A 26,673-nucleotide genomic window follows, 5' to 3' on the forward strand; every position below is an offset into this window, starting at 1 on the left:
AGGAGCATAGAAACACTTATCACAAATACCTGATTCCACAAACTTTTATTAAGTGCTTTCTGCGTGTCAGCCTCAGAGTCTGGTGCTAGGGTTACAGATGTGAAGAGAGCGGTCCCTGTAGGGTTGCCCCATCTTGTTTCTTCCTTTCCATCTCTTGCTCCATCATTTTGGAACACGGAGGTTAAAGTTGATAATTCTAGAAGTTGATGTTTTCTAATCAGATGATGATTTCTTAGGGAGTTATCTTAACAAGTAAGGCCAAGAATTGTTGTTTGTTACATCCACCATGTGTCAAAAGTAGATGAAAATTATAATACAGAATATCAAGCACTGTTGGGAATTGTAAATGTGCTTTTATCATCACCTTAGTACTTATTAGCAGTGATAGTTAGGTAAGTGGACTTTGACTCCAAATCATTGTAAGTCATTGTCTCCATGACTTACCTTATTGTGATCTTGATTGAATATTTTACCTCTGTGTGCTTTGGCTTCCCTGTCTGCAAAGTGAGAATGATGGCAATTGCTCCTTGCCAGCATTGTGTGAGGCTTGATCCAGGTCAAGCATTTATTTTTTTATTTTATTTTTTAAAGATCGATCGATCGATTGATTGATTGATTAGAGAGAGAGAGAAAGAGAGAGAGAGGGACGCTTGGGTGGCTCAGTGGTTGGGCACCTGTCTTCGGCTCAGGGTGTGATTCTGGAGTCCCGGGATTGAGTCCCACATCGGGCTTCCTGCATGGAACCTGCTTCTCCCTCTGCCTGTGACTCTGCCTCTCTCTCTCTGTGTGTCTCTCATGAATGAATGAATGAGTGAATGAATGAAAGAGAGAGCACACAATTGGAGGGGAGGGGCAGAAGGAGAGGGAGAAGCAACTTCCCCGCTGAGCAGGAGCCTGATGTGGGGCTTGATCCCAGGACCCTGGGATCATGACCTGAGCAGAAGTCAGATGCTTAACTGACTGAGCCACTCAGGTTAAGCATTCAGCATGGTGCCTGGCACAGAGTAAATACTACATGTTAGCTCTTGCTGTTAACCTTGCACCTCCATCTTCCTTACACTGTAAGCACTAAAGTCAGGTACATATCTACCACAACTCACATCTAAGGTTGCCCTCCACCCCACAGCCCTACTCACTCATTTCAGTCCTGACAGACCAGTGCTGACTCAGTGATCCTCACAGCAGTAAGGGTTGAAAGGAGGTGGGGAATCAGGTAGAGTAAATTTGAGGATCAGCAGAGTTCACTGTTTAGTTCAAATCTACAGCTGAGTGGAGTATATCACTAAGGACAAGGTACCACGTGGGCATGGTGGGGTTTATTTTTATTATTATTTTTTAAAGATTTTATTTATTAATTCATGAGAGACACAGAGAGAGAGAGAGAGAGAGGCAGAGACACAGGTGGAGGGAGAAGCGGGCTCCATGCAGGGAGCCCAATGTGGGACTCGATCCCGGGTCTCCAGGATCACACCCTGGGCCGACGGCAGGCGCTTAACTGCTGAACCACCCAGGCATCCCCCCCACTTTTTTTTTATGGTAGGGTTTAGAGCTGAGTAAGACGTCAGTCTGCTTTCTGCCAGCTCACACAGTATAGTGAACAATAACTACATAATAGTGGAGGTAGAATGAAAAAGGTTCCATTAAAGTATTTAAGGAATGTGCTCACTTTGGCAGCACATATACTAAAGTATTTAAGGAAGATGCTGTAGGATTGAGGAAAGTATGAGTCATACATGGCTGGGTTGGGAAGACTTTCCAGAAGAGGTGTTTCTGTGCAAGACCTTGAGGAGAGAAAAGCATATATCGCAGCAGGGATCTTCATGGTCGTTGACTTTCTTCATTTTATAGACAGGAGGATCGTGGTCCAAAGAGGTTATGGAACTTGCTCAAGATCACCCAAAGAGTAAGTGTCAGACCCAGACTGGAGCCCCAGTTTAATATTCTTCCCACTCCGGGACGCCTGGGTGGCTCAGTGGTTGAGCGTCTGCCTTTGGCTCAGGGCGTGGTCCTGGAGTTCTGGGATTGAGTTCCACATCAGGCTCCCCGAGGAACCTGCCGTGCCTCTCCCTTTGCCTATGTCTCTGTCTCTATCTGTGTGTCTGTCATGAATAAATAAATAAAATCTTTAAAAATATATATATTCTTCCCATTCCTGTGTAGCTGACACATGTCTTTGTTGTCTGTTGTAGCCTTACTTTTGATTTGAAGCCCTTTGAAGGGTGCATAACTCACTGTCTTGGCACGTATTACTTGATTAAGCTAGTACTTGAGAATGCATTTTGATGAACTCTTTCAAGATTCAGACTTTTTTTTTAAAAAAAGATTTTTATTTATTTATTCATGAGAGAAACAGAGAGAGAGAGAGAGAGAGAGAGAGAGGCATAGGGAGAAGCAGGCTCCATGGAGGGAGCCTGACAAGGGACTTGATCCCGGGACCTCAGGATCAGGCCCTGGGCTGAAGGCAGCGCCAAACTGCTGAGCCACCCGGGCTACCCCAGACTTTTTTTTTTTAAGATTTTATTTATTTATTCATGAGAGACACACAGAGAGAGAGAGAGTCAGAGACAGAGGCAGAGGCAGAGACACAGGCAGAGGGAGAAGCAGGCTTCGCGCAGGGAGCCCGATGTGGGACTGGATCCCGGGACTCCAGGATCAGGCCCTAGACCGAAGGCGGTGCTAAACCGCTGAGCCACCCAGGCTGCCCCTCAAGATTCAGACTTTAAGTCTGTTTACCAAGAAAACTACCAAGGGCACTTGATTCTGACATTTTCAGGAAGGGATGTTATATTATAGCATGTAAGTTACTTTAAGGAAAAGGCTATTTTACCTGTGTGCTAGCTAATACCTTTATTTAAACTCCATATATCTGTTTTCCTCTAGAAGGGGATACACCAGTATTTTTTCTTCCATAATTAAGAGTAAGTCTTTGAGTACAGAGGACAGAGAAGGGCTTCAGGGGACAGCATGAGCATATAGGTATAGAAGTTGAAGTGCCTGGCATCACAAGGAATGGGCAATTGCCCAGGATGTGTTGAAGATACGCTAAGAGATCAATCTGAAAAATGTGGTATCTTTGGACCTCTAGGCACTACAGTGGTTGGACTTGATTCTATGGGCATTTGGGAGTCCTTTCTGGATTTGAGATATGCCTGAGTCATCTACCATCTCTCAACAGGAACCTTTCCCAAAGCCTCTTACTTCCAGGCCAGGCTTTGAGGCCCTGAGGTTGGGCACGAAGCCTAGTTTCTTATAATGACAGTCATTCGTTCATCAAGGACTTGACTAGCACTGGGCAGTCCCAGAAGCTAGGTCTCTAGTCCTCTCAGCATCTCTCTGATGGTTAACTCACTCTTGAGTCTGGCTGGAGCTCTAGATTTTTGAAGTTACTCGGCTGCCTCTTAAGTCAAAAGGAATGATTCATTTGTATTTGTAAGCTGAAAGTTGTTCATTAGCATTGAAGATAATACCTCACATTTATATGACACCAAAGTGCTTTCACATAAATTATCTCATTTGATGTGATCTTCAAGACAGGCCTGTGAGATAGTCATTGGCTGTGGCTGCAGAGCTGTCCAATTTATAGATGAGAAGACTAAGATTCAAGAATTTAATTGATTTGCCCAGCATAAGATGGCTAGTAAATGCAGAGTGCTTGCCCAAACCCAAATTTCCTACTCCTTTTTCCGAGCTTTTTCCATGACCCACACTTCAGGAGCAATTAGGGCAACAAGAGATGGGTTTGTGAGCCCTAGAGAACCTCATGTGTATATCTATATCTGTGACACAGATATAGATTTGACTCTGAGTAAAGCTGCGTCAACCTAAGAGGTAGCCAGCTTGAGGGAGGGCGTTAAAATGTGCGTTCAAACTACCCCTATGCAGTTTTCATTTCAGGTAGGGCAGCATTCAAAATATTCCACATCCAGGGATGTGTGGCTGGCTTAGTTGGTAGAGCATATGATTCTTGATCTCAGGGTTATAAGTTCGAGTCCCACATTGGGTGTAGAGATTATTTAAAAATAAAATCTTAAAACAAACAAACAAAAGGGTATCTGGGTGGCTCAGCAGGGAGTCTGCTTGAGATTCTCACTCTCTGCCCCTCCTTAGAGAAAGAAAGAGGGAGAAAGTATTTGAGCAGGGGGAAGGGCAGAGGTAGAGAGAGGTAGAGAATCTCAAACAGACTCTACACTGAGCATGGAGCCTGACATGGGGCTTGATCCCAGGACTCTGAGATCATGACCTGAGCCAAAACCATGAGTCAGATACAACCAACTAAGCCATCCAGGTGCCCCAATAAATAAATCTTAAACAAAAAATCCGAAATGGTCTTTATCTGAATAATTGCTTTCCCAGTTTTTACTGTTCCTGAGTACTGTTATCTAGTTTATTATCATTTTTCCTTGAATTAACTCATTTCTACTAATATAAATTTGTCTTTATAGGAAACCAGTATATTACAGGGAAAAAAGGAAGTGAATGATATATACGAAGTATCAAGGCCTAGAGAGGAGGAATTCTGTACTCTGAGAAGTGCCAGAGACAGGGCAGAGAGAATGGCTTCGGGTCTGGGGACCCAAGTCTCCAGGGGTTGAGGGTGACAGCAGGCAGTGGGGAAAAGTGTGAGGCATTCAGACCCAAGATATCTGATAGATGTGAGGGGTGGGAATCTACAATCTGAGGGAAGCAAGTGGGCAAAAATTTTGGAGTCAGCCTAATACAGGGATGATTAGGGTAAGGAAGGGAAAGGAAGGGAGGGAGGAAGTGGGGCTGTAGATGGGGCTCCAGGTGGGTAGCTGCTTTGGGGAAGTGGACTGAGAAGAGTGGCAGGGCAGGGGTTGAGGCCCAGGAGGGAGTCCTGGGAGGGCAAAACGAAGGGGGAACCTAGAGGTGAGAGCCTGAGGGATGGGAGGAGCTGAAGAGTGACTTCAGGGATGGTCCAAGGACCCAGATCCAAAGGGGGCAAAGGGCAGCATTTGGGGAGAAGCAGGTCAGGCCCTGTGCCCAGTCCCAATTGTTCCAGGCTGTATAGGTCACTGGGTCTGGGCCATGCGCCATGGTTAGCAACCTGAGAAAGATGTTGGTGTGAGGTTCAAGTTCCCCCCGAATCATCTCAGTACCACCAGCCAGCTCACATTTGGGAGTACTGACCTGAGGGAGCTGGTCTGGGGGTGGCTGGCACCCTGCTTGTAATGAGCCTTAGGAGCAGTACAGTTTTTGTAGTACCAGGCATCTGGGGATTTCTGCAGAGCTGTTGCAGAGTGGGCCGCAGGCTCTCAGGAATGAGAAAACGATCAACATATCAGACAGAAGGGACTTTTGCATCAGTGCCCAGAGATCTTTGGTTCACTTCCTGCCTGTGACATCAGGCAGTCACATAACCTCTGGGGTTCCAGCTGGTGCAGGGATGAGGAGATGTCTGCCTCTCCGAGGCTTGGGGGAGAAATTAAATTGCTGCTTGGGCCATGATTACTGACTGTTCCCATTCCTGCACCCAGACCTGATAATGGTTTTCTTGCTGATTCACTGGGATGGTTTGTTCTTTCAGTACCTGTTGTCCCACAGAGTGGTCCCCTTATCTGTCTTCTGTATCTGAGTATGACCTGTGAGTCTGGCTTTTGAGAACCAGGCTTAATTACCTGTACCACTTACTTACCTGGTTCCAAGTTTTATTATAAGAAAGGACAGCAGCCTTTAAAAAAAAAAAAAAACTAACAATGATCTCTTCTTTGTAGGGCACCTTTCTTTTAAGTTAATGATGGCTATTTTATGTTTATGGGACCCCTTAGCACCTTGCTTTTTTTGAGTGAGTCAGGAGTTCATTCCCCTCAAGAGGTGAAACTGGAGTCAGGTGGACTGTCAGAGGCCCTGCTGTGTGCCTGGCACAAAGCCCAGTGGAGATGATGGGGGACCCCCTTCCCAGCCCACTCCCCTGCTCTGGGCTCAGATTGCTACAAGTGGCAGAACCAGTTATGGAGCCTCCAGGAAAGCCTGGGTGGCTGGTAATTCATGATTCATTCTTCCCCTTTGGGATGTGGGTTCTGGGGGATAACATTTAGTTCCCATTGTAGTCTGACAGTCAGCTCTAGTGATTTTTTCCCTTTTTTCAGACTTGGTTTCTCAAGAGTGTTAGCAGGTGGAAGGGTAAATTGTGAAATAGTGGTGAGGTCTCCCAGGGTCAGGACAGCACTCACTTCTGCTCCTCCGTGGGCCTGAAGTAATTGACAGAGTTGAGGCTTTTTCATTGCATTTTGGTTAAGAACAAATGAATGTTTGCCCCTTTCACTCAGTAGGTGTGCTTACTGAGTGCCAGGTACTATTCAGTGCACTGTTCTGGGCCCTGGGGATAAACAAAATTCCCTGCCCCATAAAACACGTTCCTTTTTTTGTAAGGGAAACACTCATACTTTCCTATACCTGTGCACTCTCATTTAAGATACAATTATAACAATTGTAAAATGAAAAAAATGTTTTAAAAGATTTATTAATTTATTTGAGAGGGACAGTATGTGCTTGAATGGGGGGAGGGGCAGAGGAAGAAAGAGAGATAAAAGGAGAGGAAGAAGCAGACTCCCTGCTGAGCACAGAGCCTGATGCCCAGCTCCATCCTAGGACCCTGAGATTGTGACCTTGAGCCAAAGGCAGACGCTTAACTAAGCCACCCAGGCAGCCCTGAGAAAAAACGTTTTAAATTAAAAATTTTTTTAATTTTAAAAATTGTAAAATTATTTATTTATTTATTTATTTAGAGATTTTATGTATTTGACAGAACAAGTGAGCACAAACAAGAGGAGGGGCAGAGGGAGAGGGAAAAGTAGGGAGCCTGAGGCAGGGCTCAATCTCAGGACCTCCGATCCGAAGGCAGACTCCTAACCAACTGAGCCACTCAGGCACCCCCAAAACTGTAAAATCATTTTAAAAGAACCAAAGCAGTTGGTGTGCCTCTCTAGTTTAATTGGTAGAGCCTGTGACTCTTGATCTTAGGGTTGTGAGTTTGAGCCCCATGTGGGGTATAGAGATTACTTAAAAATAAAAGATTTTAGGGGTGCCTGGGTGGCTCAGCCGGTTGGGTGCCTGCCTTTGGCTCAGATTATAGTCTTGGGATCCTGGGATTGAGTCCTGTGTCAGGTCCCTGCTCAGCAGGGAGTCTTGTTTCCTCCTCTCCTTCTGGCCTTCATCCCACTTGTGCTTTATCTCTGTCTCTCAAATAAATAAGTAAATAATCTTTAAAAAATAGAAAAAAAATCTTTAAAAATTAAAAAAAATAAGAGAACCAAAACAGTTTATCTGTTTTTCCAGACCATACCAGAAAAGAAACAGCAGGTTAGAAGCACTTTTAGGGAAGAGCTGGGTTCTGGCACCAATTAGTAGAGACTGACTAGTGGAGAGACAGAAAAACTATAGAAAGAGTAGAATTTAAAATTATCACCTTCTAGGGAAGCATAGGAAAAGCTTGACTCCTTGCCTTCATTGGCACCTGAATGTGTTGCTCTATTCAGTAGTTTATGTTCTGGATGTTAATCCTGAAACATAGAAGTCAGACTAAACTCAAGTAGTGTCCTAGATGGGTGCCTGGGTGGCTCTGTCGGGTAAGTGTCTGCTTTCAGCTCAGGTCATGATCTCAGGGTCCTGGGATTGAGCTCCATATCGGGCTCTCTGCTCAGCAGGGAGCCTGCTTCTCCCTCTGCCTGCTGCGCCCCCTGCTTGTGCTCTCCCTGTCAAATAAATAAATTAATTTAATTTAATTTAATTTAATTTAATTTAATTTAATAAAAAGAAAAGGAAAGAAAGTAGTGTCCTAGGATGGAAAAGGGGAATAGGGAGACAAAAACATCTTAGAAAGATGTCGGGAAAAAGACTAGACTTCTGCAAATTAGAATGTAAAGTTCTCATGGAGCTTCTATTCATCTGAGATCTTTGTCTTTCTGGGGCTGGGCCTTGGAGACAGCCTGGTCTTCTGAAAAATCATGTCTGTTCAGGGAACATTGGGTGGGAAGCCACTCAAATGTCACCTGGCTCTTCCTCTCTGTGTAGTCTCAGGCAATGCAAATGAATGTTTCCAAGTGCTTAGGGAGGCCAAGGATTTAGGGGAAACCCACAAGTAAAGAAAACTGCAAGTGTTAAAATCAATCTAGTAGCCTTTGGCAAAATTTTTTCTTTTTTTAAGAATTTATTTATTGTGATCCCTGGATAGCTCAGCGGTTTAGCGCCTGCCTTCAGCCTAGGGTGTGATCCTGGAGTCCAGGGATCGAGTCCTACATCGGGCCCCCTGCATGGAGCTTGCTTCTCCCTCTGCCTGTGTCCCTGCCTCTCTCTCTCTCTCTCTCATGAATAAATAAAATCTTTTTTATTTTATTTATTTATTTATTTATTTATTTATTTATTTATTAAGATTTTATTTATTTATTTATGAGAGACACACAGAGAGAGGCAGAGACACAGGCAGAGGAAGAAGCAGGCTCCATGCAGGGAGCCCGACGTGGGACCAGATCCCGGGTCTCTAGGATCACACCCCCGGCTGCAGGTGGCGCTAAACCGCTGAGCCACCCAGGGTGCCCGAAACACATGATACTTTTAATGCCCCATGATACAAAAGAAACTTTTTCACAAAATGTCCTGACATTGGTAGGCCACAGCCTTCATCCTGGTCTTGAAGTGCATTCTGATGGCAGGCGGCTTTCACGTTTAGGTGACAGACACCCTCTCGTCCCTGCTTCTTCCTTTCACCTGTCTCAGTGAGAGAGGAGGGAGAGAGAGTCAGAAACAAAACACAAAAGACTATTTGCTGGCACGATCAAGGAGAAAGGTTTATTTTATTTTATTATTTTATTTTATTTTATTTTATTTTATTTTATTTTATTTATTTATTTATTTTTAAGGAGGAAGGTTTAAAAGGTTACTCACCATGCGGTTAACCCTGGAACCTTGAAGAGAGGGTGGGGGAAATGGGGAAAGAACATTAGTATTGTTTTACTTATTGAAGAAAAAAACAACAAATAAAGGACCCTAAAACATAAAGAATATATAATAAAGAAAAAGAAATGAAGTCAGGGGCACAATAGAGGCGGTGAAAGAAAGAGAAAAGACAAATGATAAGGGCTTCAATGTTTCAAATGTAAACCGTATATAAAACCAGCACCTCTTCCCTTATTATTAATATTTTAACAGTGACAACAGAGCTAGATGTTATTTTTTAATGGTGAAAGGCTAGATTGGTTTGGGGAGGCAAGCAGGTGGGCCGGGTGAGCACAGGTAGACGATTGGGAAGGTGGGAGTGTAGGAAAGCATATCTACTCCCTGGCTGCTCAGAGCCTGTCCTGGGAGTAGGTTCTGTCTCCTGGGCTGAGCCTGCAGAGCCCTGAGAGCCCGGAGGTTGTGGTCGCCCAGGAGGGGAAGGTGTGGTGTCCGCCGCAGCCCAGCAGGTGGCAGCACATCCCAGAGATCCTGGGCTGGGTGGCTGCCCTCCCTTGGCCCCGGAGGTGCTAGTGGAGTGAGTGCCGCACCTGTCCACATGCCCTCCCTTGGTGGTGCTGGCTGCTTTGCCTCTGAAGGTCCTTACTCAGCAACTTTGGGTAGAAGTATTTATTGGTTTCCTCTGAGAAGCCTAGAAAGCCAGTCAGCTTAGCTACTTGAAGAAGTCCTGGGTCCAGAGACTCCTTGCAGGAGGTTTGAGTGGCAGGTAAGGCGTACAGGCAGAAATGAGGGTAAGGCCTCAGGAAGCAGAGGCAGATTCTGAGATTTTGTGCTCTCCCTTGTCCTTAAAACAGCTGAGTGGGCGATATATGATAGAGAATTTTGGTGGCTATGTTTTTTTATTCTTTACTAACATAAGAAATAAAACTTTTTTCTTTTTAAATTAGAAATACAAGATAAAAACTAAACCTCTCCACCTAGATAACCCCTGTTGGCAATAAAAAATGATAAAATAAGATCTGTTTAGGGCTTGAAAATTTGAACTACAGAAAAGTATATAATAAGTAAATGGGGTGCCTGACTGGCTCAGTTGGTGGAGCATGTGACTCTTGATCTCGGGGTTATGAATTCAAGCCCACCTTGGGTGTAGAGAGAAGTGTTTCCCCCCCATCCATCCTAAGCCTCTCTCCAAAGGAAATCACTCTTAGGTTCCTTATGATAAGAAAAAATTTTTTCTGGGTGGCTCAGTGGTTGAGCGTCTGCCTTTGGCTCAGGTCGTGATCCCAGAATCCTGGGATCAAGTCCCACATCAGGCTCCTGGAAGGGAGCCTACTTCTCCCTCTGCCTGTGTCTCTGCCTCTATCTTTGTGTCTCTCATGAATAAATCAATAAAATCTTAAAAAAGAAAAAGAAAACAGAGGCACCTGGGTGGTGTAGTCTGTTAGGCATCCAACTCTTGGTTTTGGCTCAAGTCTGAGCCCCGCATCGGGCTTCATGCTCAGCAGGGAACTTGCTTAAGTTTCTCTCTCCCTTTCCCTCTGCCCCCACCCCGCTCTCTCTCTAAAATAAATAAATCAATCTTTAAAAAAAAAAAAAAAAGGGAAAACAAAGGCTATGCACATGTCCGAGTATTTCTATTTATAGTATTTGTATTTATTTTAAATCCTGAAGTGATCATATTATATATAGTGATCTAAGTCTTGTTGTTTTTCATGCTTCATGTACCTTGAAGATCTTTTATTTTTGAGGTATAATTGACATAACAATATTGTCTTGATTTCTGGGGTACAACATAATGATTTGGTATTTGTATATATTGCAAAACCATCACCACAAGAAGTCTAGTTAGCATCTGTCACCATATATAATTACAATTTTTTTTTTGCTTGAGATGAGGACTTGAAGATCTTTCTAGTCAACACATATAGACCTCTGTTTATCATAGTATTTTTGATGTTGATTCTGCACAAAGAGCAATGGAGCTGCCCTACATGTGCCACTCACGATAGAAGCCCTTTTTAAAAATTTTGTAAATTACTTTTTAAAATTTATCATAGTATTTTTTAATGGGTGTCCCTGTTGATGGAGATTTTGAATGGTTCCCATGGGAGCTGATATAAACATTGCTGCAGGGGTACCTGGCTGGCTCAGTCAAGTGGAGCATGTGATTCTTGATCTTGTGGTTATAGGTTTGAGCACCACATTCAGTGGAGAGATTACTTAAAAATAAAATCTTTTAGGGGTGTCTGGGTAGCTCAGTTGTTTAAATATCTGACTTCAGCCCAGGTCTTGACCTCAGGGTTATGACTTCAAGCCCCATGTTGGGTTCCATGCTGGGTGGGAGCCTGCTTAAAAAAAACACACACACACACAAAAATAAACCCACAAACTTTTAGAAAATAAATAAACCCTAATGCAGTGGACATCTTTGTATATTTGCTTTGGGATACTTTTACAAGTCCAAATTCCTAGGAGTGATCAGAAGGCAAATACATTTTAAACCTTGATGGCTAAATTTTTTTTCAGGACGGGTGCCCCAATTTACATGCCCACCAAGAGTGCTTATTTCCAGGTGGCTGTAAAGAAATCTGGCCCTGCCCAGAGCCCTTTTACATCGTTTCTGTTGACACTGGTGCTCAGCAGGAAGGAGACCCAGCTCCTCTGCTGCAGGACAGCAGTCAGCTCCCTCTATGGCTTTTGCCTCCTCCACTGCAAATCTCCTCAGAGTTTGTGAGGTGACTGTTTCAGTATGGGAAACAACAGCCTTTCTTTTAGTGAGGGGGAGTACACTTGGATTCCCTTTATTGCTTCAGTGAGATTTTCCTGTCTGTCCTGGGGTGAGAGAGTGAATAACCACATCTTCTGACTCTTCCAGGTGAAGAAGGCATATAGACAGAAGGCCCTCTCCTGCCACCCAGACAAAAATCCGGATAATCCCAGAGCAGGTGAGACTCTTCTAAGTGTGGGAAGGTGAGACCTGCTCACCTGGGCATGGTGTCTTCCCATCTCTGCTTCCGTGTGAGTGCTGGCATACATGCATGCAGCCTGGCTTTGGGTGTGTAGCCCCAGGCCTGCACTTTGCCTACTGGGGGTGTCTGGTCAGCTGCCTATACGTCCCCCTTCCCTTGCTGGTCCATCATCTGCTGATGTCGCCCTTCCTACCAGCCTGTGGCTTCTTTGAAGTGCTTTTCCAAGGGAGCACACCATCATCAAGCCTGACTTCATTTTTCTCCTCTTTTTTGATCTGTATTTTTAGCTGAGCTCTTCCACCAGCTTTCTCAGGCCTTGGAGGTACTGACCGACACTGCAGCCAGGGTAAGCTCCTCCTCCTCTATGAATTGTCCCCTGTGGTTAGAGACCACTCTGACACCTCGGCCTCAGTCCCCCATACTCTGCCATGCAGCAGTCCTTGCTGCCCCAGCCTGGAGGCCTGGTCAGCAGGCTGCCTCCTGACCACTAGGGGGCTACATGGCTACGGTCCATGCTTGTCCTCAAGCTGATGGCTCCCCCGTGTTCCTTTCTCCTGCCAGGCTGCATATGACAAGGTCAGGAAAGCCAAGAAGCAGGCAGCAGAGCGGACCCAGAAACTTGATGAGAGAAGGAAGAAAGTGAAGCTTGGTAGGTGACATCATGGTGCTGGGTGGCCTGTGGTTTCCCTGGGCCATCCACATGCATCCCTCACCTTTCTTCCTAGTACTGCAGTTCTAGCATCTTACAGCTTTTTGGCTGCAGCTCTGGGCAGAGCCTTGCTCTCAGGGTGGATCCTAAAGGACACTCTTAGGAATAACAACAATGACTAGATTTACTATTAGCTAGCATTGTGACAGATGCTTTACAGTCTCCTTTAATTATCACAACTATCCAAGGAGGTGGGTATTACTAAGTCCATTTTTTATAGATAAAGAAGCTAAGGCATTAAAAGGATAAGAACTTGCTGAAGCTGGGATTTAAACCCATGCAGTATGAGTAAAGTCTGTGTTCTTGTTCAGCATGCCATTCTGGGTCTTTTGATGCATTCCAGCCTCACTTCTGCACAGAGCTTTCATTCTTTGGAGGTGTATTTTTATTTTGGTGTATTTTGAATATCATAACATCTACCCACTCCAAGCGTACAATTCAGTTATTTTTAGTAAATTTCCCAAATGGTGCAACTGTGACTATAAATCAGTTTTAAAATATTTTCATCACTGCAATAAGATTGTTCCAGGTAGTCTTTACCCAGTTTTTCTCCCCTTCTTCTTGTCTATTTGACGTGCATATATTTAATATGTACATATACCATCCAAGTACATTTATCTTGCTATCAAAAACAAACAAAAAAGGGGATCCCTGGGTGGTCAGCGGTTTGGCGCCTGCCTTTGGCCCAGGGCGCGATCCTGGAGACCCAGGATCGAATCCCACGTCGGGCTCCCGGTGCATGGAGCCTGCTTCTCCCTCTGCCTATGTCTCTGCCTCTCTCTCTCTCTCTCTCTCTCTCTCTGTGACTATCATAAATAAATAAAAAAATTTAAAAAAAAAATAAATAAAAAAACAAACAAAAAACCCAGAGATTCTAGGTAAGTAATTGCTCAGAGAAGAAAGCCATGAGTCCCAGGCCTGGGATGATGGTTTGTCACAGCACCTGACCTGGCCTAGGGCCACAGCAGGTTTCTCTTGGAAGGTGGGAAGGGCTCCAGGTCATGGGGTGATGTGTGCTCGCTTCGGCAGCACATATACTAAAATTGGACATGGGGTGATGTCCTCACACAGAATCTGCTATCCCTATAGGAGCCACCATGGTTGGGTGGTAAATGTGAGCTGAGAGGGAGGTAAAGAAGACAGTGGGGACTTGATCTCTGTGGTGGGAGAAACATCAACACCAAGGTTGAGGTCAGGTTGTGATGCCAAACCACAGGAACAGGCCAGCAGCTCCACCCTTGGCATCCCTGCCACATGGCCCTGGGCTGCTGACATAAGCACCCACCCACACCCTGTTCACTGATCAGAGAACCAGCTTGGTCAGCGTGAGCTGACTTAACTCTTCCAGACCCCAGCCACTGGAGCCTATATTTCATCTGTGCTATGACGTTTCTCAATTCAATAAACACTAACTTGGAAGCTCATGGGCATGGAGGGAGGGTGCAGAATTACTATATGTTTTGATCCTGCATGAGATTTTGGGCGGGCTGAGGACATGTAGAAAGTGCTTAGACCAGCCACTGGGTCACTCACCTCTTGTACCTAGACCTGGAGGCCCGAGAGCGCCAGGCCCAGGCCCATGGCAGTGATGATGAGGAGGAGAGCCGGAGCACCAGGACGCTAGAGCAGGAGGTGAGCATCCAGGCATGCTCGCCTGAAGCCATCAGCAAGAGGAGGAGGGTGGGCCTAAGTGGCTGTCGTGGCGGGGATGGCATGCCCTCTCCCTGTTCTTCTGTGGGATCTGGGTAATCTGTCCCACCCGCAGGTTGCTGAGCCCTAGCTTACAGGTGGAGCTTCCCAGGGACCTTCACAAGGTGAGCCAACCTGGAATTGGATCTGCACAGAATTGTCACTCCCCCCAACCCTGCTCTGCAGATCGAACGCCTTAGAGAAGAGGGTTCCCGGCAGCTGGAGGAACAGCAGAGGCTGATCCAGGAGCAGATACGGCAGGAACGGGAGCAGAGGTTGAGAGGTAAGCATCCATCACCCCCACCCACTTGCCCTCTGAGGCAGTTCCAGATGCCAGAGCAGCCACACTGGCTGCTTGGTGGAGTTGCTATGGAGGCTTCCACCTGCTTGGAACCCTGGGGGCACCTGACTCACATATGCCACCTGTTCCTTCTTCCCACCACTTCTCTGAGGCCAATTGTCTTTCACTCTGCCCGAGATCTCCTGGCCCTTTTTGTCGGAGTCCTAAGCAGAGCTGACTCTATTTTGGAGCAGATCAGTAGGGGAAAGTCTCTGGAATACTTTGTTTCAGTAGAACTGTGGCATTTGTGCCTCCATCTCATCCTCCAGGAAAGTGTTCAGAATCCTTCGCTGGCAGAGTGCTAATCGTGGCCCTCAGCAGGCTGCTAGGCAGACCACCCCTGAGGTGGCAGCTTCTCTGGATGGGGGTGGGATTGTCTCTACCTTCCCCGTGAAGCTCGTCAGCAAGGCAGGCAGGCAGTTCTGGGTTGTGTCTCCTATAGAGAACCTTCTGGTTCCCTCCTGTCTACCTTGCTAATTTTCCCAAATTTTTTAGGAAAGGCAGAAAATCCTGAAGACAGAAGAACCCCCAAGCTAAAGGTGAGCCTTGTGGGATCCCTGAGGAACTGCACACTACCTCTTGCAGCAAGAACAGATGCTTCTGGGGGATTGAAGTGTTCTGGTAGAGACACTGGGTCTCTGGGAGCCAGCAGCACTACCCACATCCTTCCATCCTCCACTGCCTGGGGATCAGGATGGCCTCTCAGAGCTTGCCACGAAAGGCCCTCCTAGCCCTGGTGGTTGCTGGGCAGCACTCCTCAGAAGCCCTGGAAGGAGAGCATCTCATAGGGCTGGAAGTGCGGCTCTGGGTGAGCAGGCCGCCCTGTCTGTCCATCTTTAAGAGGAACACGTTTTTGTGGGGGTGCCTCCTAGACTACAAGTGCCTGGAAGACTAAGTACCTGGTGTCGCTCAGACTGTAAAGCTCAGGTGTGGCGCTGGGACCATTCAGGCCAAGGTCAGTGTTTAATAATGACCCTCCCTGCTGTCCTTTCAGCTAAAATGGAAATGCAAGAAGGAAGATGAGTCAAAAGGCGGCTACTCCAGAGATGTCCTCCTGCAGCTTTTCCAGAAGGTCTGCCCTGCTGCCTTCCCCTTTTCCCATTATCTCCATCTGCATCTCAGCCGAAACACCAAATCTCTGTGGGTAAACTTCCCTTAACATTTCTACCAGCCTTTTTTTCTGTCTCACAGACCATAGGGCAGCCTGGAGGCTTTCTCCAGCCATGGCCCTCCAGTCCCTGTGTTGCCGTGTGCCTTCCGCCCTGGTCTCACCTTCCCTGCCCAGCTCTCGCCCTTGCCATCTGAGTGTGTGGGGAGAGACGAGGTGGGCAGGTGGCACAAGACCCCCGTCCCCTTCCCCACCATCCGGGGCAGTCTGAGTCTTCTTCCTTTGCCCAGCTCTCCTTTGCTGTTCTTCCGTATCCCAGCAAAAATCTTTCTTTCCCATCTCTGATCCCTCTCCGGGGATCTCAGCAACAAAGCATTATCCCCTAGCTAGAAATGCTCCAGCAGGCCTCAGGCCAACGCAGACTTGTCTTGCTCCTGAAGGCTGAGCCATGCTTACTGGGAACCCCTTGTCCTCACAGTACGGAGAGGTGCTCAACCTGGTGCTTTCCAGTAAGAAGGCTGGCACTGCCGTGGTGGAGTTTGCAACCATCAAGGCTGCGGTGAGTGTTGTGTGAGGCTTTGGGGGACACTGGTGGCCCCACTATTCCAGACTAGGGAGCCAGTACTGTGGGCCCTCTCAGCTTAGGTATCCACAATCCAACCCCATTCCTGGGAGTAGAGGTACAGCCAGTGAAGGTAAGGGCAGAAGAACGCTCTAGGGATGAAGGAGAGCACAGACTGACTCTGTTTCCTACTGCCTGGCTCTATACCCTCTGCCCTCCTGTAGAAGCTGGCATGCCTGTGAAGTTGCTTGGTTTTGCCTGGAGGATGAGAGTGGTGGTTCTAGTTCTTTCTGAGAGCCACTTTATAGCTGTTTGGAGCCGTGTGACCAGAACTGGGTACTGTGTTTGGCAGGAGCTGGCTGTCCAAAACGAAGTGGGCCTAGTTGATAACCCTCTGAAGATTTCCTGGTTGGAGGGACAACCCCAGGGCACGGGGGGCCCCAGACATACAGGACTGTCACAGGTAAGGAACCATGCCTCTCAGCTGAGTCTGCTCAGGGTTTGAGGGACCTTTTCCTGTTTGGGCTCTTCTCAGGGCCCTTTTCTCCCAAATCCCAGTTTGTCAGGAGCAGAGTGAGAAAGGCAGGTTTGCCAACCTGAACAGGACTGTGGTTCTGTTGTCTTCTTGTCTCTGAGTGCCAGGACCTACCCCGACCCCCCCTCCTCCCCGCCCAGAATTCTTTTTTTTTTTTTTCTTTTTAAAGGATATGCTTGTCCCCTGTAAAGTGTATTTAGCAGATTATTATTTTTTTTTAATTTTTATTTATTTATGATAGTCACAGAGAGAGAGAGAGGGGCAGAGACACAGGCGGAGGAAGAAGCAGGCTCCATGCACCGGGAGCCCGATGTGGGACTCGATCCTGGGTCTCCAGGATCGCGCCCTGGGCCAAAGGCAGGCGCCAAACCGCTGCGCCACCCAGGGATCCCCCCGCCCAGAATTCTTAGACCTTACTTTCCCCACACGTCCCGGTCTCTTTTGGGCTCTCACTGTCGCCCAGAGGGGCTTTCCTGGCCCATGGGCTGCTTGGCTGTGGTGAAGCATTCTTAGACTACCTGGTGCTGCAGGGAAGGAAAGGGCAGGCCATGTGAGCAGCTGCTTGCTCCCCAGCTCTGGTTCTTCAGGTGTGTCTGTGGCTGCTCCAGACAGGGGCTGACCATCAAGAGGCAGAATTTCCTTAGAAATGACGCCGGCTACCCTGCTGGCACTGGGGCATGGCCTGGGTGCACGCCTTGTGGTGAAACACAGATTGCTGCCGATTGGCGCTGGTGCTGGCTCTTAGTCCTCACAGCTCTCTGGGAGGGCTTTCGTTCAGCACCTGCACAGGCACACACGCACACGTGGTCCTGGTCACACCACCCCACGTGAGTGGGACAGAGAGCGTTTGGGCCCAGAGCTGTCCCTTCTTCGAAATGGCCTGCAGATCTGTGTGGGAGCCTGAAGCTGCTGTGTTCACAGCCTGCTGGGCGGGGGGGGGGGGGGGGGGGGGGGGGGCAGGGGCTCACAGGGCTTTGCTCTCGTTGCCTCAGCCACGCCACCCGCCCCGTGCTCCTCAGCTGGCTATGAGGACGGGAAGCTCCCTAGGAGTGTGTCTCAGATCCTAGACAGGAGAGGAAGATGAACTGGTCAGAGGCCTTCTTTAGAGACCTCATTCCCCACTGTTAAGTTGCAGCATTTCACAGCCCCAGATGACACTCCATAGGCCATGTTACAAAGAACTTTATTCATTATCTCCTGCATCCAGAGGGGAGCAACAAGTCTGCACAGAGGAGGGAAGGGGGAAGACACAGATCTGGGTATGAAAGTGTGCATCAAAGCTTCCTCTCTCCCTCTGCCATGCTCAGAGAGGCCTGGAGGGTCAGAACCATGTGACCCATCGTGTTCTGGTTTCAAGTCTTCTGTCCAGGCCATAAGGCAGGGGCAGTAGCATACCTTTGGTCTTGACCAGTGGGCTCGGCGCTGGATGGCAGGCCCCCTTCATCAGCAGGTGTGGGCAAAGCAGAGCTCCCCAATCCTGGTGGAGGATTCTGGAGACTAGCTGAGCTCCTTGACTGTAACAGTCACGAATTTCATGCCCATCCTTGATCCAGTCTTCCTAAGCTCTTTGGGCAGAAAGGGAAATCTGCCACTTTTGCTGCTACATTTCCCAAGTGTTCCCATCACTAATAATTCTGGGAACTCCCCCAAGCAGCCCTTTGCAAGCTGTGTCTGTCCTTGGGCTGGCGTTCCCTACCACCACCTACCTCGGCACCAGGGAGTGCCTTGGGCAGCTGCGTTGGAGGCTTGTTTCTTTTGTCCCTTTTCTGCAAATGATTTGTTTGGCTTTCTCCCAAGTATAAGAATACAACTCGGCCCCTCTGCATGCCTCAGCAGCCCCTCCCTTCCCCTGCAGGTCCTGTTGGGCTCCCCCTCTCCACCACCCCGTGCTGCGGCACTTGTGGCTCCAGGCTGTGGTCTAGACCAGTGCTGCCCAGTAGGGCTTTCTCGGGTGATGTCCGTGTTCAACCTGCACTGTCCCGTGGTACCATTAGTCACATGTGGCTGTTGGACATCTGAAATGTGGCCAGTGCAACCAAGGAAATAAATTCTTAATTTTACTTAATTTCAATTTGAACAGCCACAGGTAGCCAGTGGCTTTCCCCTCAGGTCACCCCACTTTGCTCTTTGGCCTGGGTTGAACCGCTCTTGCCTAGACCTATCCTGTGATGTCTCTCTGTTAACCGTGGCTGCAGAGGGGGCTGGTGCTGGGCACCTGACTGATCTCTGCAGTCCATATATCCTCCTCTCCCCAACTCCCCCCCTGTTGGCCTGTGCCTGCTTTCTATGGTTACAGACATGGCCTCCCTTTCCCACCCTGGCCAACTGCCTTCAGGGCTCCTGCCAGCAAGTGCCCCCTCACAGCACTTCCAGCTTGTCTCTGTGCCTCTGTTCCCCCGCTCCAGGGTGACAGAGAAGACTGTTCAGGACCTGGAGGGCAGGCAGGATCCTGGATTCTTATCCCTACCTTTTTCTTCATCTGGAACTGACCCCTCCTTCCTGGGTCTCCAGGCTTCTGCTCTTCCAGTTACCCCACCGCTGCCCACCTGCACCCCATTCAGAAGCTAGGTTCACTTGGAAATTGCTCCCTCAGCATCTGTAGAACTTCCTCAAGAAGTGAAATCCCCAGGTCCACTTTGAAGGAGAAGAAGGGATCATTGAGGTCTGGAGCAGGTGTCCTCTGGGAAGGGGGAGTGTCCAAAAAGTTGTCCTCAGAGTAGTGGTGGAGGGCGCCCGCCAGGGACAGCGCTGAGGGCAGGGTGGCCGAGTAGTCAGTGGTGTAGGCAGGTGGGGGCTCCAGGATGTTGGGGCAGCTGGAGCTCTCTCGATAGAGGCGTGGAGGCTTGGGTGGGGCCAGCAGGGTGGCCCGGGGCTGCTCGTCCCCCCACAGAGGCAGGCGCCGACCATCTGGCCGGCCTCGCAACTCCCGGATGACCTCTCGGTTGCTGTACTCCTCATGGTCCCCACCAGCTGTGCTGGCCTGGCTAAGCACACTGCCCTGTCGCCGGAGTCGCCTCGGCCGCCCCAGGCTCAGCCGCTTGAAGAAGGAGGCGTTGCGGAAGGAGCCTTTCCGCCAGGTCTCCATGGCACCCAGAGGAGCCAGCAGACAAGCCTGGTACCTCAGCAGCCCAGTTCAAGAGAAGCCAGGGACCATTAGGTTCCTGCTGGAGCAGCGAATGGCAAGAATCCGGAGACAGCCCTAGTGGGCTAGAAGCACAGACCTTTGGCCAGCATCTTGGAGGGTGGGAGGAGATCCTGGGAAGAGGGTGTTTTTGTCCAGGAGAGCAGAGAGGTGGGAGTTCCTGGTGACAGGGGTCTCCCAGAGTGACAGGAGTGGCCTGGTGACTTGATAGGGCAGTGGGAAAAAAACCCAAGAGGAAGAAGCAGCACTTACTGGAGTCAGAGTGCAGGGGGCTCCCTGAGGTGCCAGAGCTGGATCTTGAGGTGCTAGGGCAGCCTGTACAGCTTCCTCAGCATCCGGCTCCTCCAGGTGGGCCTGAGTTCACCTTCCCTCCCCGGCCCCTGCCCTTGGCTTCAGGGCAGCGCGGGGCCAAGCCTCTCTGCCGCAGCTCCCGGACTCTGATTAGTGGCTTGGCTGTTTGTGCCAGTATGCGGCAGTGGGGATGTGTTGTTTTCAGGTGACTCAGTCAGGTGGGAAGCCGGGTTTCATGCTCTTAGGTAATTGCAGCATCCGGGGACCGGGATTGGGCCAGCTATGGCCAACACCCCAGGGCAGTGGGGAGCTTTGGATTCCCCTGAGGATTCTCTGGGGGCAGTCCTGCTTTGTGTCACCAGTTGCCTCCTTTTGCCCCCACAGCCGTATGGCCTCGGAGCCCTAGCTGGGGGGCCTGGATCCCCAACCCCGCTCCATCCCCCAAGTGTCTGGGAGGGAGGAGCTCAGGGAGGGTGGGAATTAATTGAAAGGCAGGCATGTGGAACAGTTGTTGGGGAAGGAAGAGAGACCTGTCACTGGTGTGGGTGACTCAGTCCTGAGGCCTGGTGACAGCCCTCATTAGCCAACCCTGCAGGTATGAGGGGGAAGAGGCAGAGGGTGTGTTAACGGGAAGCAGCCCCATGCCTATAAAGGGCTGGCTCCTCCCTTGGCTGGGCTCAGGGCATGCCTGGGTGACTCTTAAGTTTGCTCTGCAGAGCAGCATTACCTGAAGGTGGGAGAACTGTCCTCCCCTCAGTTCCTCAGCTTCCCGGATTTACTCCTGTGGCCTCAGGGTAGGGGGGAGCACTTGAGGGCCACAGTCCTGCTGCTTCCTATCCTGCCTTGCTCCATTCCTTTCCCTTGGGTTGCCTGGGCCTTATTTGGGGACCCTCTGTAGAAAAGGCTGGGCCACATGGGGCTGCACTATCAGCAGTGCCTGGGCCTGGCTGGGAGGGCACCTGTTCTCGGCGCTGCCACAGCCTGGGACAGATGAGAAGGCTGGGACTGTCGGAGAAGCAGGGGGATCTGGGCTGAGTCACACTTCCTGGTTCTGTACAGCCCTTGCTTCAAACCTGTTGGCCACAGTCTGGCATATTAACCCCAGCCACTCCCTTCATAATCCCCAGGTCACTGACCACTGAACTTCCCTCCCTGGCTTTTTCCGTGAGTGCACACTCACTGGGTCTCGACCAAGGCTCAGCAGTCGGCCCTGCGTTGCAGCCCCTGGCCTGGCTCACTTCTGCGCCAGTTCGGGTGGGCTTCACACTTCCCACAGCTTCGGCTGTACTGATGGAAGAGGTGATTTCATTCCCACTGCAGACCTTATCAGGGCGTGGAGTTGGTGGATCCGAGCTCCGCCAGAGCCTTGGTGCACTGGGTTGGTTGTTTATTATTCTTTTGATTACTAACGTAGAGCGCTCTTTAATCCCCCGCACTGTGCTGGCAAGATCATAAAAGAAAAAGACACAGGCCCTGCCCTCCGGCAGCCCTGGTGTGTATTTTTAGGAGGAAGCGGCCTCATGCTTGCTTCTCCCAGGCCGGGCCCATTGAGGCTGCGTCTGGGGTAGGGCTCCCTCCCCTCCGGCCTGGCAGGAGCCTGCAGCTGGGAGGGGCTGTGCTCTCCGAGTACGGTGAGAACCAGGAAAGGAGAGTCAAATACAGGGCAGGGAGGAAATGAAGGGGGCCAGGGCCTGGCTGGCCATGGAGTGATTCAGCCCCAGATGAGAAGATGGTGCAGGGCTGAGCCATGGAAGGCCTGGGGGCGGGGGGCTGAGGGCGGCTGGAGATGGAGAGGGAGCCCGTTGACAGGGCCCGGGCATCCCCACTCCTTGACTCAGGTTCAGCCTAGGCCCAGTCCTGCCCTGCGGGCACGGCCCTGACCGCTGGTGCCCCACTGTCCGGCAGGGCTCAGTGCTGTCGGAGAGGGACTACGAGAGCCTCGTCATGATGCGCATGCGCCAGGCTGCAGAGCGGCAACAGCTGATCGCCCAGATGCAGCGGGAGGATGAGGTGGGGCAGCCCACGTAGCCCTCAGCCCCAGCGCACTCGCCCACAGCCCTCTTCTTAAACGTCACCAATAAACTTTTTTTTTTTTTTCACAAGAGTCTATCTCTATTGCATATGTAGGTGTAGGGTGCTGGCTCCCCCATGTGTGGCCCTGGTTCCTGGGCTCTGCCTGAAAGGGTTTCCCCCAGGCCTGCTTCTCCCTTCCCCGGGGAGGGCAGACGTCGCAGGAGGCGGTCCACGCAGCGAGGGTCGGTGGGCCAGCAGAGCAGAGGAGCCACCACTCATCACAGTCCTTTATTGGCTTGGACTAACTCCACAGGACCCTCCTGCCCGTCCCAGGGCCATCCTCCTGCAGGGCTCCCCGTCCCGGCAGGGACAAGCTGGCTCTTCAGGCCCCTCAGCCGGCTCGCAGAGCACAGCCTCCTCCGGGGCTCTCAGCTGGGCGAGAAGCTGGAGGGGCAGCTGGCGGCGGGGGAAGGGGGCCCTGCCTCTCCCACTGGCTGAGGCAAGTTTCAGCAAAGGCCATTCACTGCCCAGTGCCACCAGGCTAAGGAAAAGGACAAGTTGGGAAGAGAGGGGCCAGGCAGTGAGTGACTGGGGATTCAGGACTGGGGCCCATGGCAACCGCTCAGAAAAGGGGTGCTCGGCGTGAGAGTCACTCCTTGTGCAGGCACCACACCAGCGTCTGGCCCACCCCTGTCATGCTCAGCACACGGAAGCCCTTGCGTTCCAGCTTGTCCAGGACAATGCGGGGAGGATCGCTGACAAAGTACTCATAACTGTGAAGAGAAGGGGGAGAGGGGACAGCATGAGGGGGACAGCGGAGACCCCATACACACCTGGTATCTGCTGATGGCCAGGCCTGGCCAGGAGTCCTGGTATTTGCTGAGTGCCTTCTAGGTACTAGGCTAAGTGCACACTCCTTGCCCCCTTCCCTGTTAGGCACATGGCTTGCATATTTTGTTTCTTCTTCCCAACAACCTACAGAAGGTTCCCATTTTATAAATAAATCTTGGAGGGGTTGGTTGCTTTCCAGATGTCATACGGAACCCACGTAAGTCTGCTGACAGCCCCATGTGCCCTGGGCCACTGTACTATTTAGAAGGAATGGCCTTTTCTCTCAAGGCCCTCCCACCCTACCAAAGGGCTCTGCCCTGCAGTCCTGGAGCAACAAGTTGGCCCCTAATAGCTCCTGGCTCTGGGTGCTGCTCCCTAGCACAGAGAATGCTTGCTGTCCCTCCTTTCAGGGTTAACTGAAGGTGAAGGGCTCCAATCAGATAAAGAGCTCGAGCCCCAAGGTGGGCATCTTGAGACAAATGCCTCATGGTAAAGGAATGGGGTTGGCTTCAGCCCTCCAACCTTGACCCAAGGGGCTCCTCCTTCCCCTCTTTGAACTGGGGCTCATTCTTACAACATTTCTCGAGTTCCAAGCCTGTGGAGCTGGTATGAAGAATGCCAGGGGAAGTGGCCAAGTTCCTAGGCAGCAGCTGAGCTGGAGGTAGGACCCAGGCTGCCCGCAGAGTTGAGCTTGCTTACTCAGCCAGTTCAGGACAGAAACCTTTCTCCCTGTGCCTGTCTTTGTCTCTATAGGGTCCAGCTTCAAGATAAGAGGACAGGATAAGGAGTATTCCACTTACAGAGTCCTCCATCCAGTCTGACTCTGTCCTGGGGTTCCCTTGTGAAGGGAGGGCCAGTGAGAAAGCTTTCAGAGCAACCACAGACAGGACCAACCCTCAGAGGACGGATCCCCATGGTGTCGGCAGGGCCTCTGAGGCTGGGCAGTGGCATCATCCCTGGGCTTGGTTGGGTAAAGGAATTAGGAACAGGTCTTGGGACCAGCATAGAAAAGATCCTTAGGAATGCCATTACTTACAAGTTGTTTCCCAGGACGCTTCTCTTTGAGGCCCCCAGATAGCGCATCAGCTCTGGATCTGAGTGCTCATCACCCACCATGGTAGGGCCCACCTCCTGCAAGGTAAGCCACAGTGGCTGCTGGGCTGGCTGCCAGAGAGAGGTGGAAGGTCTCCGTCCTTCCTCCCCTGCCTGCTGGCCCTGAGCCAGTCTCAGTTCAAGGCTGGTGAGGGTGCTGAGGGACCTGGGGGCTAAGCACAGGCTGGGGAGGGGTGGAGCCCTCAGTGTTCAGGCAGGGCAAGGTGAGGTGTCCCTAGCCCCTCCAAGCTGAGCTGCTCATTGTCCGTCTACTGGCAACTTCCTACCAGGCATCACTACCCAGGTTTGTGTATATCAGAATCACCTGAAAAACAGAAATGAAATATACGTCCCCACAAAAACTTGTACAGGAGTGTTCAGAGCAGCACTGATTCACAAGACCCAAAAAAGTGGAAACAGCCTAAATGTTTGTCAGCTGACAAATGGATAAAATAAACTGATGTAGCTACACAATGGGATCTTACTTGGCAAAAAAGAGGAATGAGCATCCTACAATATGGATGGACCCTGAAAACCTGGAAGTGAAAGAAGCCAGGCCCAAAAGACCATGTATTACCATGGAAAGTAGATTAGTGGTTACATAGGGCTGGGGGCTCGCGGGTGCGGGTAGTGAGGAGTGACTGCTAGGATACAGGGTCTGGGTACAGGCTTTCTTTTCAAGGGGATAAAATGTTCTAAAATTATGATGGCTGCACAACTCTTGAGTATGCTTTAAAAATACTGTACACTTAAAGTTGGTGAATTCATGACCTATGTATGCTATATATCGACAAAGGTATGTATTTATATATATTTACATATATATATTTATACATATTTACATATACACACACACACATATATATATTTATATATATTAAAAATCCCCCGCAGAGCACTGAATGCCCGAGCCCCAGGGTAGTTTGGGAGGTCTGGGAAGGGGCCCAGGAGTGCACATTTTACCTGCACAAGTATCTGGTTCTCCAACCACTGCCCTAAGGCACTGCCAGGGCCTCACCTGTGCGCGGTGGCCTCCGCGCCTGCCCCCCACCCCCCGCCCGCCCCCACCTCCTCCTCAAGGGAGCTGTGCACCTGCTGACGGATCACCCAGCACTTAGGGAGTGCGAAGGGACGCAGGTGCCGGCTGGGGTGCCCAGTCATACCGTTCTGAAGTTAAAAGGTTTCTGGGGCGACCAGCACCGTCTTGGACGGGAAACTGCACCTGACTCCGAATGGTCTCCCCCTCCTTCTCGCCTAAAGCCTTTCAGGAAGTGCCCGAGGATGCCGTTAGTGGCTGCAGGTGGGCCAGGCGCCTGGCAGAGGTGTTCTGGCGTCGTGGCGCGTCTTTTCCAAACCTCTTCCCCCCAGTACTTCCGCGCCCCCCCCCCCGCGGAGCTGCTCTGCGTAGGGCGGTGGGTGCTGCCCACGTGAGGCCAGGGCGCCCTGCCTCTCTCGGGCGGGCAGGTGGGGCAGGAGCCGCCAGCGCCCCGGGTCACGGCCGCGGGGACGCCGGACACCACCCGCTCGCCGTGCGGCCAGAGCTCCCCGGGAGCCCGGCGGGTGGGGGCCCCCGCCCCGCCGCCCGAGGGGGCGTGTCCCGGGCGGCCCGGGTCGCGGGCGGGCGCTGCCCGAGAGGGAGGGGCCGAGGTGCGGCGGCGGCGCCGCGTGCCCCGGCCGGGCCCCAACTCTGAGCCAACTCGCGGGGCGGCGGCTACTCACCATGCGGATCTGGGTGCTGATGAGCACGTAGGGCATGGTGCGCGCGTCCGGGCCGGGCTCCCACCAGGGCTTCGGGTGGCGCCGACGCCTGCCCCTCGGCCTCGGGACTGCTGCCCGGCGCGCCGAGTCCACTTACTCCGGCTCCGGCCTCGCGCGGCCCCAACCCCTGGGCGCCCGGCCCGTGACCGCCGCGCCGGCCAATCGGGAGCAGGCGCCCGTGACGCGCCCCCGCACTAGACGATTCGGGGCCCGCCCCCTGCCCTGGGGGCGCAGCTCCCGGACCCCGCCGCGCGCCGCTGCCCGGAGGAGGGAGAAGCCCGCGGGGCTCGGGCCCTGGGTTCCAAAGTCCTGCTGCTCCCCGCCCCCGCCCCGTCCCCGCGAAGCAGAGCGGGGGGCAATCGGCGACCCTCCCGAAGGCCTCTCCCAAGCTCCAGCCCAGCCCCCCCGGGACACCTTCAAGCCCCGGGCAGATGCCCACTGCCCGTCCCAGGACGCGGTCTCCGCGGACTCCGTCGGCGCTCGGGAGGCGGGGGGGGGGGGGGGGGGGGGGGGCACTGCTGAAGTCCCACCCCGCGCGCGCTGCGTCTCCGCCTCTGGCCCTGATTCCTAACAGCATCCGGACCTCGCATTTCTGTGCCCCCCCCCCCCCCCCGGGTACATCGGTAAAGGGACTGAGCCCTCGGCTGTGCGCCGGTGGGCTTGAAAGCGACGGAACGTGGCCCTCGCGTCGGAGAGCGTCCCGCCAGGCCGACGAGATGCGGCG

At 51.2% G+C, this 26,673-nt stretch overlaps 3 protein-coding genes across 4 annotated transcripts in view; 1 reads left to right on the top strand and 2 right to left on the bottom strand.

Annotated features, from left to right (window-relative positions):
• Nucleotides 1–22,354, top strand: part of DNAJC17 (DnaJ heat shock protein family (Hsp40) member C17) — a 29,532-nt gene extending 7,178 nt beyond the window's left edge. The window contains exons 2-11 of one of the 2 annotated variants that reach the window (XM_041743794.1): nucleotides 11,786–11,855; nucleotides 12,167–12,225; nucleotides 12,441–12,528; nucleotides 14,135–14,220; nucleotides 14,464–14,560; nucleotides 15,113–15,156; nucleotides 15,612–15,761; nucleotides 16,204–16,284; nucleotides 16,640–16,750; nucleotides 22,161–22,354. In XM_041743794.1, the coding sequence (XP_041599728.1) occupies nucleotides 11,786–11,855; nucleotides 12,167–12,225; nucleotides 12,441–12,528; nucleotides 14,135–14,220; nucleotides 14,464–14,560; nucleotides 15,113–15,156; nucleotides 15,612–15,761; nucleotides 16,204–16,284; nucleotides 16,640–16,750; nucleotides 22,161–22,283 (909 nt within the window). In that variant the 3' untranslated portion in view covers nucleotides 22,284–22,354. The remainder of the gene's footprint in view (nucleotides 1–11,785; nucleotides 11,856–12,166; nucleotides 12,226–12,440; nucleotides 12,529–14,134; nucleotides 14,221–14,463; nucleotides 14,561–15,112; nucleotides 15,157–15,611; nucleotides 15,762–16,203; nucleotides 16,285–16,639; nucleotides 16,751–22,160) is intronic. The other variant, XM_041743795.1, reaches the window with a different exon arrangement.
• C2H15orf62 (chromosome 2 C15orf62 homolog) lies at nucleotides 19,118–21,155 on the bottom strand. Its single transcript, XM_041743796.1, has one exon. The coding sequence runs from the start codon at nucleotides 19,905–19,907 to the stop codon at nucleotides 19,380–19,382; it is 528 nt and encodes a 175-aa protein (XP_041599730.1). The 5' UTR covers nucleotides 19,908–21,155; the 3' UTR covers nucleotides 19,118–19,379.
• A 189-nt stretch (nucleotides 22,355–22,543) lies between the features above and the next one.
• Nucleotides 22,544–26,385, bottom strand: GCHFR (GTP cyclohydrolase I feedback regulator). The gene is made up of 3 exons (XM_041743799.1): nucleotides 25,911–26,385; nucleotides 24,136–24,230; nucleotides 22,544–23,041 (listed from the first exon to the last, which is right to left on the bottom strand). The coding sequence occupies exons 1-3, from the start codon at nucleotides 25,944–25,946 to the stop codon at nucleotides 22,918–22,920; spliced, it is 255 nt and encodes an 84-aa protein (XP_041599733.1). The 5' UTR covers nucleotides 25,947–26,385; the 3' UTR covers nucleotides 22,544–22,917.
• Between the last annotated feature and the right edge of the window lie 288 nt (nucleotides 26,386–26,673).

The sequence above is a fragment of the Vulpes lagopus genome, chromosome 2, assembly GCF_018345385.1.
Source record: "Vulpes lagopus strain Blue_001 chromosome 2, ASM1834538v1, whole genome shotgun sequence".
NCBI lineage: Eukaryota > Metazoa > Chordata > Mammalia > Carnivora > Canidae > Vulpes > Vulpes lagopus.

Excerpts from the sequence above, each read along its gene's own strand:
- C2H15orf62 (XM_041743796.1), bottom strand. The coding sequence starts at position 19,907 with ATGGAGACCTGGCGGAAAGGCTCCTTCCGCAACGCCTCCTTCTTCAAG.
- GCHFR (XM_041743799.1), bottom strand. The coding sequence starts at position 25,946 with ATGCCCTACGTGCTCATCAGCACCCAGATCCGCATG. Across the intron at positions 24,231-25,910 it reads TCAGCACCCAGATCCGCATG|GAGGTGGGCCCTACCATGGT; the intron begins GTGAGTAGCCGC and ends CTTACCTTGCAG. Across the intron at positions 23,042-24,135 it reads AGCGTCCTGGGAAACAACTT|TTATGAGTACTTTGTCAGCG; the intron begins GTAAGTAATGGC and ends TTCTCTTCACAG.